The sequence below is a fragment of the Notechis scutatus genome, chromosome 10 (genome assembly GCF_049901735.1).
Source record: "Notechis scutatus isolate UNSWTSFEM ecotype Mainland chromosome 10, rNotScu1.2, whole genome shotgun sequence".
Lineage (NCBI taxonomy): Eukaryota > Metazoa > Chordata > Lepidosauria > Squamata > Elapidae > Notechis > Notechis scutatus.
In genome coordinates, this window is record NC_142018.1 from 23,104,994 (window position 1) to 23,122,536 (window position 17,543).

At 46.9% G+C, this 17,543-nt stretch overlaps 1 protein-coding gene across 2 annotated transcripts; it reads left to right on the forward strand.

Moving 5' to 3' along the window:
* The first annotated feature begins 5,648 nt into the window (after positions 1-5,648).
* LOC113423054 (cyclic nucleotide gated channel subunit alpha 2) lies at positions 5,649-11,671 on the forward strand. 2 transcript variants are annotated; one of them, XM_087972330.1, is made up of 3 exons: positions 5,649-5,846; positions 8,175-8,281; positions 8,730-11,671. In XM_087972330.1, the coding sequence occupies exons 1-3, from the start codon at positions 5,674-5,676 to the stop codon at positions 10,139-10,141; spliced, it is 1,692 nt and encodes a 563-aa protein (XP_087828456.1). In that variant the 5' UTR covers positions 5,649-5,673; the 3' UTR covers positions 10,142-11,671. The 2 variants fall into 2 exon arrangements, with proteins under 2 accessions (XP_087828456.1, XP_087828457.1); XM_087972331.1 differs by lacking the exon at positions 5,649-5,846 and adding an exon at positions 7,097-7,238.
* Positions 11,672-17,543: the final 5,872 nt, after the last annotated feature.

The following is a 17,543-nucleotide window of genomic DNA, read 5'->3' on the forward strand; positions in this document are numbered from 1 at the left end:
GGCTGCAGCATGGTTTCAGGGTCTAATTTGTATATAATTTTGGGGAACTTTTTATTCATGATAGCTGCAGCAAGATTATTGTATGTGCAAAGATGAAAAGATTCGGCACTGCCCATCACGGAAGAATGGTTGGTGAAGATGATGGAATTTGCTGCAATGGCTAAATTTACTTCTTTGATCAGAGAAAAAAACAATATCTACATTTATTACTGACTGGAAACGTCTTATAGACATTTTGTGAGAAACAGAAAAAAATGAACTCACGATATGTGGTTTGGATGATTAGACTGAATAGATTGTAGAAAGAAGATACATGTTATAACCACAGAGTAAAATTTCTAATTGTGCTTATAGCTTCTATAAAAGAAGATTGTAAGCTACTTCTTTGTGTCTTTTTTTCTTCCTTTTCTGTTTTACTGTTACATTTCTGTTGCATTGACAAGCATGGCAGGGCCAGGGATCTGCCCAGGCCATGTTAGCAACTTTTGGCTGCTTCCAGCATTTCATAACTCCTCTCTGGTTAGCATCAACCTCCTCTCCAGTCTGTGGACATTGTGCTATCAGGAGAAGAGCAATCATAACAACCTCACTAGTAGGGCTGAAAGGCCCGGATCTTGTAATGCAACTTCCTGCTCAACCCACAGATGGGGCTCCCGCCTGTAGAAAGCTCTGCTGTAGCAACAGCCTGGCAGGGCTTCCATGTCAAGATCTGACAAGAAGATCAGCTCAGGATCCCTGGAGCAGGGCTTGCACTAGCTCTGCCAGCTCTGTCCACCCTCCACTCCAGCCATCTCCACCCGCAGCTGCAGCAAGTTGTTATGGGGAGCAGCTAGGGGGTCTTCTTCCCACTTGCCAGGGGGAGGGGGGAGACGGGCATCTTGCACTGCTGCACTTTAGCTTCTCACCCAATAAACGATCAGAGTGATGTCCTTCTCCAGCCTTGCTGCCAAGACAGAGCAGAGAGCTGCTTTGTAAATTGAGCAAATCCCAGCATATAATTTTGTGCCATCCCACAGAAGGAGAAAAAAACAGCTCTCTGAATGCACCTGGGTATGATTTGTTGCATTCTTGCTGGAGAAACCTTTTGGCTGTTGTCCCGCCCTTTCCTCTGCCATTCACTTCCCACCGCCCCTTTCTCCAGGGAAAAGATTGTTGTATCTCTGTTAAGTGTGTTTTGCATCCTTGGTGCACTAGGGAGCCTGTGTCAGAGGATGTTGGTGGCTGGCGTGGCAGTTGCTGCCTCGAGCCTTGCCTGCTGCTATTCCCCCCCGCCCCAGATCTTCTGATTTTGAAGCTTTATCCTGGAAAGTCATGTTCCTCCCAAAGTTCTCCTTCACAGGACTTCGAACTCAAGTTTCTAATTTGGAAAAAGAATAGTTTTGCAAAAATGTGGCCTTATTTATGGGTGCGACCAATAGCACAAATTTGCGCTGATTAATAGCACAAATTCTGTATTTGCTCCCTGCTTAGAGGGTGTCTTACATAGACAGAAGGTTTCAAGTTCAGCCTTGGCATTTCTCCAGTTTGAGAGGGGATCATTTGCCAGGTGGTGGGAAGACTGTCTTACTGTCTGCAGCTAGGCACGTCCAAGTGGGAGAGATGAAGACGCAATTCACTTGTTGAGTTTGCATCCGAGATAATTTGATTGAGTGACATCCATTGGCCTTTTCCAACACGTTTTGACTTTCTTGCCCACTAGCTCAGTAGAAAGGCCCCAGTTCTAAAGGAAAAAAGCAGCAAACCTGTTAGCTCGAAGCAATCTGTGTTGGTGCTGGAGGTAACCTTGGCAAGCAGCCTAGTCCCTGAGCAGCAGAAAGTAGTAGAAAAGGCGGGCTCCTTTGGGCTTGGCTCCCACACCAAGCAAGCCAGAGGAAGGGCTCGGCAGCAGGCAGGTGGTTCCTCCAAGCCAGTGGCAGGAGTGGGCGTTGAAGGGCATTTGGCTCAGCATTGTCAGCAGGGTTGAGAACTTCAAAAAGAGGTTCGAACAAATGCTGTCTGGGTAGGCAGCTCCTGGGTCCTCCTTTCACTCTTCTTTTCTCGAGCAACAGGCTGAACAAGTGGGTCGCCTAGCACCGTCCCAGCCTACAAAGGACCTCCTGGTTCCTTGGAACACCTGGAAATCCTTTGAACCAGCAAGTCAGGGGCCCAACTGCAATGCCCAGCAGCACTGCAAAGGGTGCCTGAGGGCCGGAGAGAGGGTGCTGCTCAGCACAGACCGCAGGATCACCTGGAAGCAGAAGCAGCAGCAGCTGCTCCTGCAGGCCTGCCAACCTCCGGTGCGGTCACCTGCCTCTGACACGGCCGTGGCAGAGCACCGACTAGTGAGTAGCAGGGGAAGGGCTGGCTAAGCCTACTTAGCTGGAGGAAGGGTTAGGTTGTGGGGCCTGGAGGAACAAACTTTCATGGGGCTGAAGATAGTGGGCAACAGCCCTCCTTTCCAGCTTCTTTCCCTGGCAAAGAAATCCCTTATTTCAGTTGCAGTTGCTGGAAGGCTAAACTAAGGGCACTTTGGAAATGCTTTGCCATTAAACGGGAACAAACATTGACATGTGTGCCAATCTGCAGGGTGGCAGTCAAGGGGGCAGGCTGTTTTGGTTGTCCAGAGCCTCAAGTGTGACAGAGATAACAGGTGTCAGAGAACTTAGGAATAAGCACTGATCAATAAAAAGACCCGAGGTCAGTAATACAAACACATTGCACTGGGTATAGTTCTGAGATGCCTCTTCTATTGTTCCAACGGCCTCTTTCTTTTTCTTCAACTGACTTTTGTAACTGCTCCGGAATGACAGCAACTGCCTGTTACGCACAGCCCGGTGGCTCTTTCTCTGGCACAGCTGAGCTGGCTTCTTCCTTTTGCCCAGTTTGCTTGCTTGCCGCTGAGCCTGGGGGCTGCTTGCCCTGGGTCCCCTTCTTTGACTCCTCCTCCCCCCACCCCAGTAGTCTGAATTCAGAGGGCAGAACGGAAGAAGTGTCTGTGTGTTTTTGCAGATGCTCAGCCAGGGTAATGACTAAAAAAAAGAGAAGAAACCAGGATAGTTCACTTCTGAATTGCCTACCACGCTTGGCACTTCTTCTGAGCTACCTGTCCAACACAGGAAAGCAGTGGAGGAGTATTGGGTGGGGAGGCTTTGAAAGGCTGTAAAGAAGAGCTTGGAAGCCCATCTTTAATCAGGTGAGGTGATACAGTGGAGGGAGCCTGCATTCCTGTGGGAGCGTTGACATTTCCCCCTTTTCAGGTGACATAGTTCAGTCAGGGATGTGGCTTTTGCTCATAGTTGGTGGGTGGGTCTCCCCAACTCAGCTCTGCAGTGTAAGAACGCTTCAAGTCCTTGAACATTATTCCTTTGATTCACGGTTAGTTTAATGATCATTCTTTTCTGTCCCATTGAGTTAAATACAAGTACTGCTACTACTTTTGCTTTTATTAGGACTACTGATAAATTTGTTGGAACCAATTACAAAACAAACCACCCAAGTTAGTGAGAAAACTGATATCAAAATGTCCACATAATAGTCTGTGGCAGCTGCTGCTTGCAACTGGTTCGTTGCGATTAGTTGAAAGCTCTGTTGTACCTTCCGGCTAATGAGCCAGGCTGCCCACTGCAGAGTTAGGCGATGCTCCTCCTGTGAAGCCGGAAGGCTGGGGGCTGACTCCCCAGGCTGGTTCCTCCCAGGTTGCCCTGTTGAGTCTGCTGAGGACAGGCCACGAAAGCATCTGACACCTGTTGTTAGGCAGAAGCTTGATGCTGATGAGGTTGCCATGGTTCTGATGACAAAGATGAAAGCCTTTGGGAGAAGCCTTGAATAATAACACGGAGAAGCCACATGGGGAATCAGAGCAAACAGAGGCCAGGGGCTGCAGAAGCAGTGAAGAAAAGGAGGATGGGAGGACATTCTCTCACTAGTTGTATCAATCAAATTCAAACAAACTTTTGAATGTGAATACGGGACTTCTTGCTTTGCTAACTGCAATAGTCCAATTTGTTTATTAACATGTAACCATTTAGATGTTTTTGTTACTCTTGCAATTAATTGTATCTGCAGAGATTTGTTAGTACAGGCTGTTTGTAGGGGCTTGGGCAAATTAATGGAGGGGAACAGGGAAGTTCAGCTCAACTATATGGTAGGTGCCATATGATTAGCACCCAGTTCACAATTCTTGTCCTGTAACTTTCATAGCCAAAGCTTTCACTGACTTTATGGGGCTGTCACTTATTGAGCCAGCTCCCAGCTATTAATAGGCCCCAGGGCTCTTGGGTGTTTGGAAATTTACCTGCAACCCTACTTTCCCTAGGACCAGATCTGATTCCTCCTCCTGGTCCTCGGCAGAAACTGAAAGTGAGTCATGCCAGGAGGAAAAGATAGGCTGGTTGTTCCCTTGAGATGCCTGGGACAGGACTTCAATGGAGACACCTGGGAAAAGTGGTCAAACTGACAGGAGGAAAGGGCAACCTCACTGAGATGTTAAAAATGATGCTCCGTCCAACATGAGAAAATGCATTTTAAAAGCCCTAAAGCAGTGACTTTGCTCAAGGAAAGTTGAACAGCAGCCTTGGCCAGATGGAGTTGCCTAAGCTTATAAGCCAGTCCTTCGCCAAGCCAAGACGCCATATTTCAGTGGATCTCAGGAAAATTCCTTAAGATACCAGTTCCTCCAGATTTCCAACCATAGGCCCCCTCTCACATACAACAAAGTCCTCTTTGGATAAAGCAATAGTGAAGCACCCAGCCCAGAAGCAAACATCTATCAGGTTCCCACATGTCCAGCCAGGCTTCTTTATTTTCCCTGTTTTCCGGAGCAGAATAAAGTTGGTGGCTTCCGCACATGGAGGATGATGGCAAAGAACAATGGTGCCAACCACCAGCGAACGGTCTCTGTAAAAACCAAAGGTAACCTGGAGCAGACCAAGCTCAGCAACCATGATAGCAGGTAACTCGGAGCTTTGGAAAGGCTACAATACCCTCCATTTGCCAGACGGGCATCCGGTTACATTAAGGCAATGGCATTCTGTATTTTTGAATACATAGTGTCTATTTTGGTATGTGTGTGTATGTGGAGGCGGGGAGGGGGGACATGTGTGGTGCTGCAGTGCTGTGGTGTGCTGCAATCACTGCTCCTTTTGTGCACGTGTTTCCTGTTGCAGCCTTGTATAAAATGTGCAGTTCAAGGTTTTGATGTTGGGTCTGTTATTCAGATGGAATTCAGTAGCTGGAGGTCTTCTACTGTTAGGAAAAAGAAACCTGCTGGACCCACCTAGAGAGGTTGGTGAGGCTGCTCTGATGCCAAGGAAACTTTCTTCCTCATGACCCATGAGATGGCATTTCATCAGAAAGTGCCCGGTCTCTCCTCCCCTTGATCTGAAGCCTTCTCTTGCCTCACTAAAGCTAGGCTGATAGAAGCAGGACCTGCTCTGGCCAATAAAGAGCTTGTTTCCAGACCAGAAACTGGGCCCCAGAAACTTGGTTTGCAAGACATAATCCTGTGGATTCTCACCAGTCTGTGTAAGAACTAGAGAGGTAACTTGGCTTTGTTTCTCTGCTGTGCCCAGAGGGATAAGTCTGGAGAAGGCAGAAGCTCTTGATGCCTTTGAGAGAGCAGCTCAGGGTTTGGCAAGTTACCGAGGCCTTGTTTTCATGGAAAGAGGGGAGTGGTCTTGCTCAGTATGGTGGGTGATGGTGGGCGATGGTGGGCTGCTGCTTAGCTTCATAAGCCAAGGAGGACCACTTGCTGTTTGGTCTCTCTACAGGCTTCCCTCCATTGATGATGATGATGATGCCTCCTCGGAACTGCAACGAGTGGCTGCCTTGGAGGAGGCAGACCACCCCAAAAAAGGGGCCCTCTCCAGGTAGGCGTCATCCGGCTTTGGCCAGCTAGGATCTGCCAGGTGGGAAAGGCAAGGTGAGCAGAGTTTTCTGAAACAGACAAGGGGTGCAGGCCATTTTTAGTGGAGTTGGATAACAGCAAGGATTTATTCCTTGTCCTGAAATGCAGCACCCTTTTGCCGGAGTCTTTAGGGATTCCTGCTGCACCCCTTCCTAGGCAACAGGAGGAGGGGTCAGTGGGTCCTTTGTTGGAAACTTTGGGCTGCAATTGCTTTAAGAGTAATTCTGTAGTTTGCCTAATAAGATGCAATCATGGTTCCTGGGTTCAACATATGAGGATGTGATGATGTTTCAGTAGGAGGAGTAACAACATTTTGGGGACTACAAAAGATCCAGATGTGTTCTGTTTGGACATTACTGCTTTCCTTCTCCAGTCCTAACCAGGCAAGAGGGAAAAAAACAATGGCCAGTTTGTTTCCCTGAAGCTTTCTGTGCCACATCTTCAACTCCAAACCAACCAGCCTCCCTCCCTCTCCCTGCTAGGATAGCTCGGCTGGTGATGGCTGTCCGAGGATGGACAAAGAAAGGTATGAAAGAAGAGGAGAGAACGGACTCCTTCCTTGAGCGCTTTCGTGGACCTGATGTGAAGGCCTTGGCATCAGAGTCGGCAACGGCAGGTGGAGATGGCCTTGCAGGCCAGGGGCAGAAGAAGTGAGTCTGCCTGACTCCCTGGTGAGAGGGGGAGCTCTCTCTTCTGGGGTTGTGGAGGGGAAAGATGAGGGGCTTTCTTTCTAAGGGGGTCTCAAGAAAGAGAGCAACGAGGGCTGCCTTGACCTCGGATCGGGAACGATGGCAGAGGACCCTGATGGTTAATGCCAGAAAACAGCTGCTGGCTGCTCTGTGGTGGGGAGGGGAGCAGCTGAGAAAAATGAGAGGAACACGAGGGGAGGAGAGAATGTAGCCTATCTACTACTTTGTCCTCCTGGTAAGGGAGTGGTGATGTTGCACTGAATGCATTGGAGGAAAGTTCCGCCTGGGCCGCTCAGGCGGAAGAGCAGAAAGTTTGAGCTAATCTTTTGGGGCCAATCCTAGCAGCTACGGTCTCTAAGGATGTGCTTTACTGAAGCCAAGGCAGTGGATGCGGGTGAACAGAAGTATGGCAGTGGTGTCAGCCCCTCCCCCCACCCCTCACCTTCCACACGGGGTGGGGGCACTATTTGAACAGGAGCCAGATCCCTCCTCTCATCAGCCCTGCCCTCCCAGTGCAGCTCAGCTCCTTTAAAAGAAGGTTTTGACTGTGTTTCCAGGAAGAAATGGAAAGGCTTTGTGATGGACCCTGCTGGGAAGTGGTACTATCGCTGGCTCCTGGTTATTGCAGTACCAGTTATGTACAATTGGTGCGTGCTGGTTGCCAGGTGAGTGGGGAGTGTGGTTGTTTTGCCCTTGTGACCTGGCTGCTCTCTCCCAGGGCCTGCCAACTGAGCAAGCAAGCAGGCTCCAGCTTCTTCCAGTGGAAGAAAAGATCCCCAAGTAGACCCTTTCACAACCCTTCTTCTGCCCCAAATGTGATGGTCCACCACTGCAGACCTGAGCTGGCACACCCAGGCTGTCTCCTTCGTACCTGCCATGGTATCTCTCTTCCACTGGCTGCAGAGGAAGACTATGTAGGGACAGAGCTTCTTTCAGACATGTCAGTCATCAGAAGGAACGTTTTGCTGGTGGACAGCTGTCATCTTCTGATGCATGGAGTCCCAACATCTGTCCCTGGAAATTGTGCTGGCTGTCTTTCCTCTCCTGGGGGACCCCCCCCCCCAAAAAAAAAAAATCAAGGAAGCACTTTTGGTTCAAGATAAAGGAGGGTCAGCCAGTTCCCTACACAGAACATCCAAATGCTCGCTCCCACCACTATAGATCCACTCTTAAGAAACTGATTTTCAGCCTTTAACTTTTTCCCCTTCCTAGCAATTTTCTGCAATTTTTCTTTTCTTTCAGATGAACTGAATGTTCATCCATTTGATCATGACAGACATTGACTGGCTGGCCTGTTGCCTGAGCCTGATGCTGTGGGCTGAGTGGACTGGCCCAAGTCACCCAGCTGACTTTTACAGCTAAGGAGGGACTAGAATTCACATTTTCCTGATTTCTAGCCTGGTGCCTTCAACATTAGACTAACTGGCTCTTATTTTCAGCTTTTAACAAAGGTGCACAAGATACATCTTGAAGAATGTCCACTCTCTGGTGACCATTCACCTGTTTTTTCTTTGGACAGTCCTGCCTAGTGGCCCCATGGTCTCTGTGCCCTGTTTGTCACAGGCTTCCTGCACCACACCTCAGCTCTGGTCTCTTTGCAGAGCCTGTTTCAATGAGCTCCAGAGAAGGTACTTGCTCTGTTGGCTGGTCCTGGACTACCTGGCAGATGGCATTTACATCGTGGACATTGTCATCCGGATGAACACAGGTGAAGGAGAAGAGGTGGGATCTGGATTGGGAAGGATTTGTGCTCTTTCTGTGGCTGAGGGAAAGATGCCTGTCTCTCCAACAGGCAGAAAATGACCTTGAGAAAGTCAATCTCCTTGCCTGCAATTCATGGGGGGGAAAAACAGTGAAAGATTTATCAAGCTTTATTGCTTACAATGACCAAACTGGGCAGTAGTGGCCATCATAGAAATGAAACTGCCCCGATAGCAAGCTGAATGTTCAAACTGGGGCACTTGTAGCTTTCAATATTTTGTCTCACCACCCTTCATCACTGTGAGAATGGACAATGTTGTCCTTTATGTTGTTGTGCGATCCAGAGTAGCTCTTTCACTAATCACAGGCAGACCATGGAGCCTGGGTATAAGGAACAGTAGCACAGAATGATGTGCATAACCATATTTGAACTGCTCTTTGTGTTTTCCTGACAGGTTTTCTTGAGCAGGGATTACTCGTTAAAGACTTCAAGAAACTGCGTGCTAAATACATTGCCACTTTGCAGTTCAAGTTGGATATCTTATCCATTCTGCCTACTGACTTGGCATATTTTGTGGTTGGCATCCATCAGCCTGAGTTACGCTTCAATCGGCTGCTACATTTCCCTCGTATGTTTGAATGCTTTGATCGGACTGAAACAAGAACCAGTTACCCAAACATCTTTAGGATCTGCAATCTGGTGATGTACATTTTGGTCATCATCCACTGGAATGCATGCATTTACTATGCTATCTCCAAGGCCATTGGCTTTGGAGAAGACACCTGGGTTTATCCAAATATCTCAGATCCAGAATATGGATATTTGACAAGGGAGTATGTCTATTGTCTCTACTGGTCTACACTGACCTTGACTACCATTGGTGAGACTCCTCCCCCTGTGCGCGATGAGGAATATCTCTTTGTCATCTTTGATTTCCTAATTGGAGTTCTCATCTTTGCTACTATTGTGGGAAATGTGGGGTCCATGATCTCCAACATGAATGCCACCAGGGCAGAATTTCAGGCCAAGATTGATGCCGTCAAGCACTATATGCACTTCCGCAAAGTAAGCAAAGAAATGGAAGCTAAGGTTATCAGGTGGTTTGACTACCTTTGGACCAACAAGAAAACTGTGGATGAGTGGGAAGTGCTCAAAAATCTTCCTGACAAACTGAGGGCTGAAATAGCTATCAATGTCCACCTTGAGACCCTGAAGAAAGTGCGGATATTCCAAGACTGCGAGGCTGGACTTTTGGTGGAATTGGTGCTCAAGCTTCGCCCTCAGGTTTTCAGCCCAGGTGATTATATTTGCCGGAAAGGAGATATTGGTAAAGAAATGTATATCATTAAGGAAGGAAAGTTGGCTGTGGTGGCAGATGATGGTATTACTCAGTACGCCTTACTGACGGCAGGGTGCTGTTTTGGAGAAATCAGCATTCTCAACATTAAAGGAAGCAAAATGGGGAACAGGCGAACAGCGAATATTAGGAGCATTGGCTACTCTGACCTCTTCTGCCTGTCCAAAGAAGACCTCATGGAGGCTGTGACTGAGTACCCTGATGCCAAGAGGGTCCTGGAAGAACGTGGCCGAGAGATCCTCACCAAAGAAGGGTTGTTGGATGAAGCAGCAGCGGCGGAAAGCATGGAAGCAATGGATGTGGGCCAGAAGTTGGACAGGTTGGAGACCAGCCTGGAGACCCTGAACACTCGCTTCTCTCGCCTCTTGGCTGAATATGATGCTGCTCAGATGAAGCTCAAGCAGCGCCTCACTTCTCTGGAAGCCAAAGTGAAGGAAGAGAAGCAGGAGGAGCTTTTTCCTGACGGTTTTATCAGCCCACTGGGGGAAGAGGAAAAAGCCAAGCCTTGAAGTCTTGCTTCCTACCCTTTCCTGCTCATTTACTTTATTTACTTTATTTGCATGTTATTTATTCTCCCTCAAATTGCATGTTATTTATTCTCATCAGATTATCTGCCCACAAGATGCATTTCCAGACTGCTGCTCTTTACACAGCTCTCTCCCCTTAGAGTGACCTTACAATTCTCCCAAGGCTTTCCTTCTTTCACCAGTTAACACTTAGACAGTGGAATCTCCCTTTTTCTTAATTCCCTTAATTCCTTTTCCTAGCCCCCTTCGAGATGAGACAATGCAGAATCTTAGATGTTCGTTCTGAAAGATGTTCATTCATGAAATTGAAAGTATACCAGGCTGTCCTGCTCCTACTTTGACCTCTATTCTGGTGACAATAATCCTTCTTGAAATAACATTTCACAGTTGGTGACTAACAGCCGATAAAAAAAAGTCCCACGTCTTCCTATTCTGGAGGCAATTTCCAATGGAATCCTATTGCCTATATTATTTCACAGGCAGAAGGAAGGAAAGCGCGTACACATACTTCATGTGGGGGTAGTTGTGAGTATTGTGTACCAGGACATGGAATAATCTCTTTAAGTGAGGTTTGCATAGTTCAAAATTGCAGAGAGAGAAGTGTGCCTAAATCCCCTCTTTAACTCAGTTTTTGCTGCCTAGATTTTCTTATTCTGTTGCTTCTGAACAGTGAGACTTCCTGCTATGTAATTCTCTTTGTTTTTGAAGATAACTGAAATTTCTTCTAAGGCAATGCTGAGTGCCAAAAAAATGCAGCACATCCTGGCAGGAGTAGGTTTAGGGATTATCTTCACTTATCTCAGGCAGTCAGGAGAGGTCTGGTCCTTTTCTGGGCCAGCCATCCTTTCTCATCCTTAGATCCAGCTTGAAGAGGACCTGAAATTAATTGGGAATAGCTGTCCAATGAGCATAGATGGTGAGCATAGATGGTGAGTTGAGGCCTACGGCTGCCTACCAGATCCCCATGATTATAGTCTGGTCCTCTTTTAAACCAGGGGTCTTTCTTACATCATGCATGAGAAAATTGTGTGCTTTGCAGGAATTGTGAATTGAGTCCATGTAATGAAGTTGTCTGGAAGGACTTTTGCACAATGCTTCCTTACTTGGCCGGATTCAGTCCTTGGCCCTAACAATAATAGAAAAATCAACACTTTGCCTAAGGAGGAGAAACAAGTGCTTGCACCCTCACAGCAACACTTGCTTGGTCTACTTGAGATGATGCGGAAGTGAGCCACTGCCCTGCTTCAGAAGCTGGCAATGAAGAAGAAATTCTCCTGTGCAGCTTTATAAAGAGCATATGGACACCCCACCCCTCGGATCTAACTAGAATCGGAAGCAGATTAGGCCAGTTGGAAGTCATCTAGTTCCTGAGAAAAATGCACAGGTGAAAGCAGTGTGCCCAAAGTCATTTTACATATTGCACTACGTGTAGTGCATTTTAAGAGATGTCTGCCTTGATGTAACAGAGTTACAGAGTCCCATGTCCCTTTTTTCTTAAAAAGAAAAATAAAGTACTCGTGTCAATGGTATGTCTGGCTGATTTCTTTTCTTGCTGCCTTTTCTTTTCTTGTAAATGGATAACAGGGCAGTGACATTGCTGAAACTGGTCCTCTAAAGAAACTTTATTTACCCAGAAAAAGGCTCAGAAGAGCCAGACAATTCTAGGGATGGCAGAAAGTGGCTTGTCCACAAAGGGAACCATTGGCCACAAGGGGGTGCTGTTAGCCTATAAAGATGGGACATCTGTGGGAATGGCACCCCACCCCCCCACCTCCCTCCCCCAAGGAACCACTGAACTTTCGCCAGGCGGAAACTTGCAATAATTTCATGGTTTTTCTGGAGAGTTAAGCCCATTCTGTAGATAGGTTTTATCTGATGATCTTAACTTGATATACATATTTCAAGTGTGGATTCTTCCATCTGGTCAGCTTGGTATGAAGGTATTCTGAGGCCCCATGCTTATAGAAGTTTCAGAAGTATGGATCAACACAGTTTTGCAAGATAGATTCCTGAAATTTGTGATGCCCTCCAGAGGCTCCTGAGCCCCTCAGCAAGCACAGGGCTTCCCTTAAAGCAACACCTTCTCGTTTGCCCTTGGCAAGGGACAAAACTGGATCAAGTACTGGTAAAAGTTGCTAGTAAAGCATGCTGATTCAGACATAGAAGCATAAATACTTCCTCACACTAATTGCATTTGCAATAATAATGATAATGACATTCATCCCCAGTTAGTTGCCAATGTGGTTGCTGGACCGGTGGAGGCACCTGGGGCAGGTTCCTGCCCAGTTATCTGAGAATGGTTTGGCTCTGTTACTCCCTAGGACAGGATCTTAGGGAGTATGAGCACAAGCAACTGTGTTTTAGATCCATGGCCCTTCTGGCTTGTGAAGGTTTCCTGGGAGATGACATGCAGGTGGGTTCTAGCAGTGATTAATTCTTCCTTACAGGAGGGAGTGGTGCCCTTGCCTGTGCACCAGTTATGCCTTTTCCTGGGCCAACAGTCACCCCTTGTCTTGACTACTGCAACGTGCTCTACATGGGGCTGCCCTTGAAAAGTATACAGAAGCTTCAATTGGTCCAAAAGTGGTGGTTCACATGGTTTTGTGCAGGCTAGATGGGCACATGTGTCATCTCTCCTGCAGGAGCTGCATTGCTTGCCAGTTTGCTTCTGGGGTTAATTCAAGGTGCTGGTTGTCACATTTAAAGTCATCCATGGCTTGGGACCAGGTTACCTGAGGGATTATCCTTTCCTAGTCCCATCTACCTGACTCACCAGAGCATGGAGGAAGGGTCCCCTCTCCTAAGGAGGTCCATTTAGCGGGACCCAGAAGTAGGGCCTTCCTCCCTGCAGAACATGATACCCATAGATATAAGGTGGGCCCCCACTTTTACACCCTTTCAGAACACCATTTTGATCTGGTTTTGCCAACAGGCCTGAGGAGCTCAGAATGGGATGGAGCCCATCAAGTAGCTTATCTGATTGATTATTGGGGAGGGGGAGTTATTTATTTATTGGATTTTTGTGCCACCCATCTTGACTGGCAGTGACTTTGCTGTTCTATTGTTTTTACATTGAGTTTTATCTTTGTAAGTGCCCAAAGACATTGAGTGAGTTGGGCAACCATATCAATTTTCTGAACTAAATAACTGTAAAGCCATCTTCCCCCAGCCCATTGAGATCATTCTTGTCCTGTGTTATTTTTTGGTTTATGGGAATTTTCACTTCAGTCAACAGCCACAGTGGGAGGCATTTATACCACAAGACTCAGCAGTGAAGGGAGGGGGGCAACATAGGCCTTTTCTGCTTCAGGATGGCAGAATAACAATAGAGGCTTCAGCTGAGAGAAGGGGGAGCTGTGCTACAAGCATCTGTAACATCTGCTTTGTTGCTTCTGCTGCTGTTGTCATTCCGTCCCATTTGCCTTGGGGAAACAGGAGAGCCTCTGACTTGCTTCCATAATGACGAAATGTGAACGCTACATTTTTACTGCTCAGTCCCTCATGACAGAATAATGCTAAGACCAAATCAGGCAATCCATTTGCACTGAAGGTAGGTTTTAAAAAAAACCACAACACAACTTACCCAGGAGGAAGTTATTTCAGCACTCTGGAGAGCAACTGCAGTCATCAGCTGTGGGGAGGCACAATCCCAGAAGGCAGAAGCTGGCAGAAATGAAAGGCTCCGAAGTATCGTATCACAAAATAAAGCACAATAAACAAAATGAAACAATAGGCTTGACTCAGCTGATTGACCCACCTGGGCTTATTTTAACTTTTGTGAAAGCCAGAATCACCAAAGAATCAGGCAGCTGTTTTGGGATGCTACATGAAATGAGCTGTTGCATTCCAAGGGTTAATAATCAAACAGTGGGCCTCATGGGAACATAAACTGATTGCAGGTACAATGTTGCTGGGGGGGAGGGAGTATACCTCATCGAGATTCTCAATGAAGATGAGTGAAGAACCCCAACCAGAAACTTTTTAAAGCATCTGAATATTACTTTTCTGAAGATATTAAATCTTGATGCTGGAAGAGGCTAGAAAATCTGCACAGTCTCATTTAAACTATACCAGGAGCATAAAACTCTTCACGGCTTTCATGATGACTCCTTTGCCCTTGACAGAGATGGGAATACAAGTTGCTTTCAGTAGGATGCATGGCCAATCCATGTCTAAGTCTAGCCTTGAAGGCCAATAGAGCAGAACATCCACTAATTTAGCATACCTGCTAAAATAAGGTAAATGGGAATTAACATCTTTCAAAGCAATTCTCATCTAGGATAACTGAAACCTCTTCAGATGTTAAAGATTTGGAGGATGAAATTCTGAGGGTAACATAGCCCCCTTGCCTGCCTGTGGCTCAGCAATTTAATTAATATAGCTGATGTCTTGGGTTTTGAGTGACTGTTGTGCAAACTCTGCCAGCTGTCCAGTGCAGCCAAGCAGAAGCACTGAGCCCCAAGAGGAATTGACCAGGGTCCCAATCTCCAGCAACCCCTTCTGTTCCCTGGCTTTGCTCACCCAAGGGCCATCCTCTTGGGGATATCACAGCCTGGCTTTGTTCTGCAGGTTAGTCTGATTGTTTGTTTGTCCAGTCAGGGCTGCTCTGTTCTTCAGGTCAGTCTGCCAAATTCCATCCCATTTGCTTGTGGCCTCTTTCTAGACTGGAAGCACCACTCCTGGTGCACAAAGGCTTTCTTATGGGCACAGGATGGCCTGGGCCTGATCTCAAGCTTCTACAGGCTCCCACACATTCAGCAGCAGTCAAGATCTGCCACACTTTGGGGTCACAAAGCAGCCTAGTGCCTTGGCAAGGCCAAAGGGGTAGAAAGTGGAAGATTAAAACATCCCAAGAGGGAGATTTTTCAAAAAAACCCAAACCCACACATTATTCAAAGGGAAAGGGAAAAATCTGTCCCCATCTTTCACAGCAATATTTCCTAAAATAAGTCCCTGCCCCCAAGATCTGGATTTTTGGCTAGCTTGAATCTTTTTTTAAACAAATTTTAAACAAATTTATTGGGATGTAAAATACAAAGGAAAATGAAAATGGGAAAATAGGGGAGGAAAATGAGTAGAGGAAAAAGGGGAAAAAATATAGACTTCTAATGCTTTTTTAGTGCAGTAGAATAAGATTAACATTAGAATCTCCACTTTTTACTTTTATATACTAACGTATAGTAGTCATTTCTATAATAACAAACCTATTTAATCAGCAAAACCCAAAGTTTCATATTTTTCAATCTCAATACAACATCCAGAAGTCTGCCAGCTAGGATCTTAACATCTTGGGTAAAGCTGCATAGTTTTTCATGCAACAGAGGAAGAGAAGGCTTCAAATTTGCAGTTTGGAGGCAAAGTTAAAAACAGTGCAGGTATATGTAAAGGCAAAGGTAAAGGTTCCCCTTGCACATACGTGCTAGTCATTTCTGGCTCTAGGGGGCAGTGCTCATCTCTGTTACAAAGCCAAAGAGCCAGCGCTGCAATCTACACCCAACCAGTCACATGACACCAAGCCATACCCAGTCAGCAAGTCATGCCCAGCCAGTCACATGACCCCCAAGGCACACCCACAAATTAGGCTATGCCACATGTACTACATATATATCTACTTGTATATGTAGTCCCTCAAGTATATGTAGTAGAGGCTAAATCTATTAATATTTACCGGCCATGGAGAACCTCCATATTCAGAGGCCGTCTGGTTAGGAATGAGGTTCAAGGGAGAAGATTATTGTCCTCAGGCCCCAAAAGGGGGTCATCCCAAGAAGCGTGCAGCAGAGGGAGGGCAGAATGAGCAAGTAAATGAAAATGGCCGAATTTTAAGTCCGGATCAGTGCCATTTGACTGGGCAGGACAAACAACCACCCCATTTCTCCGTAAAAGCAGAGGAACAATGGAGCCAACAGCTGTCCTCCAAGCTGTCTGCTCCCTGCCATTGCCGGTGCACCTGGGGCTTTTCAGATCCCACCAAGAAGGCTTGCCAATGGTCCGGCTGTTTCTGTCTCCTCAAGGATGAGGCTGCTGCAGTCAAACACTGGGAAGACGCCCGATCCAAGCCACTGCTTTCCTCTGGACTGATCCGGAAGGCCAGGACGACCCTCGCCCCATGTCTCTCTGTATGGTCAGGGAGGAGCAGGAGTGGAGGCAGCAGTGGCCCAGCGTTGCCAGTCCTGCGAGAGCCGTAGTGTAGAGCGAGAGAAAAATAGGTTCCCACTACCTGGTGGACCTAAAGATCACTTAATCCAGCACTCCCCGGTTGCTGGATCTGTCCCCCAGTACAGTTCCCAGAGGCAAAGACAACCTGTTCTCTGTGACCTGCTTCTTCCAGATTTCTGGAATCAGTGATTCACACATAGAACATGGATACCTTTTTAACGAAGAGTCATCCACCCCTTCAGACATCTCTTCTTCTGGTTTGAATTGGAGATCTCCTTTTACCAAATTCCACTGGCCAAGCATTGCCCCAGGATACACCATTGACTTTCACAAATGGAGGCCAACTGAGGTGCCAGTTGTCTCACCTGTGTGTGCTGGGCTGCCATGATCGACAGTCTCTTTCACCTTCCCAAGGCCAGAAGGTCAGCAGGATCCTTGGGACAAAGGCTCCTCTCTGCCCATAGAAGCGGTGATGTGGATGGACTCTTCCATCATGTCTGTGGGCACTTTCTGGCATGGAAGGGGGACAGAGACACCCAGGAGGGTTCCCACAATGGTGTCCTGAAGGGGAAAAGCTGCTCTCTGCAGCTGGGTTCTATCTCTCATCAAGGGCAGCCAAAGAGCTCATTGACCTTGGACTTAAATCTGCAGCCAAGAGGGTCTCCCCACTTTCCTCCCAGGTCTCTATCCAACTTCTCTATTCTTCTGTAGTTGCTAATTTTTGAAATGCAGAAATTTCTAGACTAGGCTTTAGCTATTATCAGCTCTTAATGTTGAAAATATAATTAGTTGTGAAATGTTCTCTCTCACTTTCACAATTGCATAATAACTGTCATTCTCCTCCAGAATGCCCCAAGACACATGCATAATAACTGTCACACATGCATAATAACTGTCTTTCTCCTCCAGAATGCCCCAAGACACATCGAGATGTGTCCTCTGGGAGTTTTTCTTCTAAGACTTCTCCTCTTCTCATTTATCCCTCCTTGGCCCTGGAGGGATAATCGGGACAACTGTGTTTCTCAGGGAGAGGCAGGCACAAAAGCTGGAAAGTTTCCTCTGACCCCTTGCAGAAAAGCTTCCCTTTGAGAATCAGCTTGGGAAAGAGTGCTCCACCTGGAATTTTAGAACTGGAGGTTTGCTAATTCAAAGGAATAGTGGGATATCTTCTCTGAATGCTGGTTCTTTCTGTTGACAATACTATGGAGATAATCATCCAGGTTAT

Excerpts from the sequence above, each read along its gene's own strand:
- LOC113423054 (XM_087972330.1), top strand. The coding sequence starts at position 5,674 with ATGGTGGGCGATGGTGGGCTGCTGCTTAGCTTCATAAGCCAAGGAGGA. Across the intron at positions 5,847-8,174 it reads AAAAAAGGGGCCCTCTCCAG|AGCCTGTTTCAATGAGCTCC; the intron begins GTAGGCGTCATC and ends GTCTCTTTGCAG. Across the intron at positions 8,282-8,729 it reads TGTCATCCGGATGAACACAG|GTTTTCTTGAGCAGGGATTA; the intron begins GTGAAGGAGAAG and ends TTTTCCTGACAG.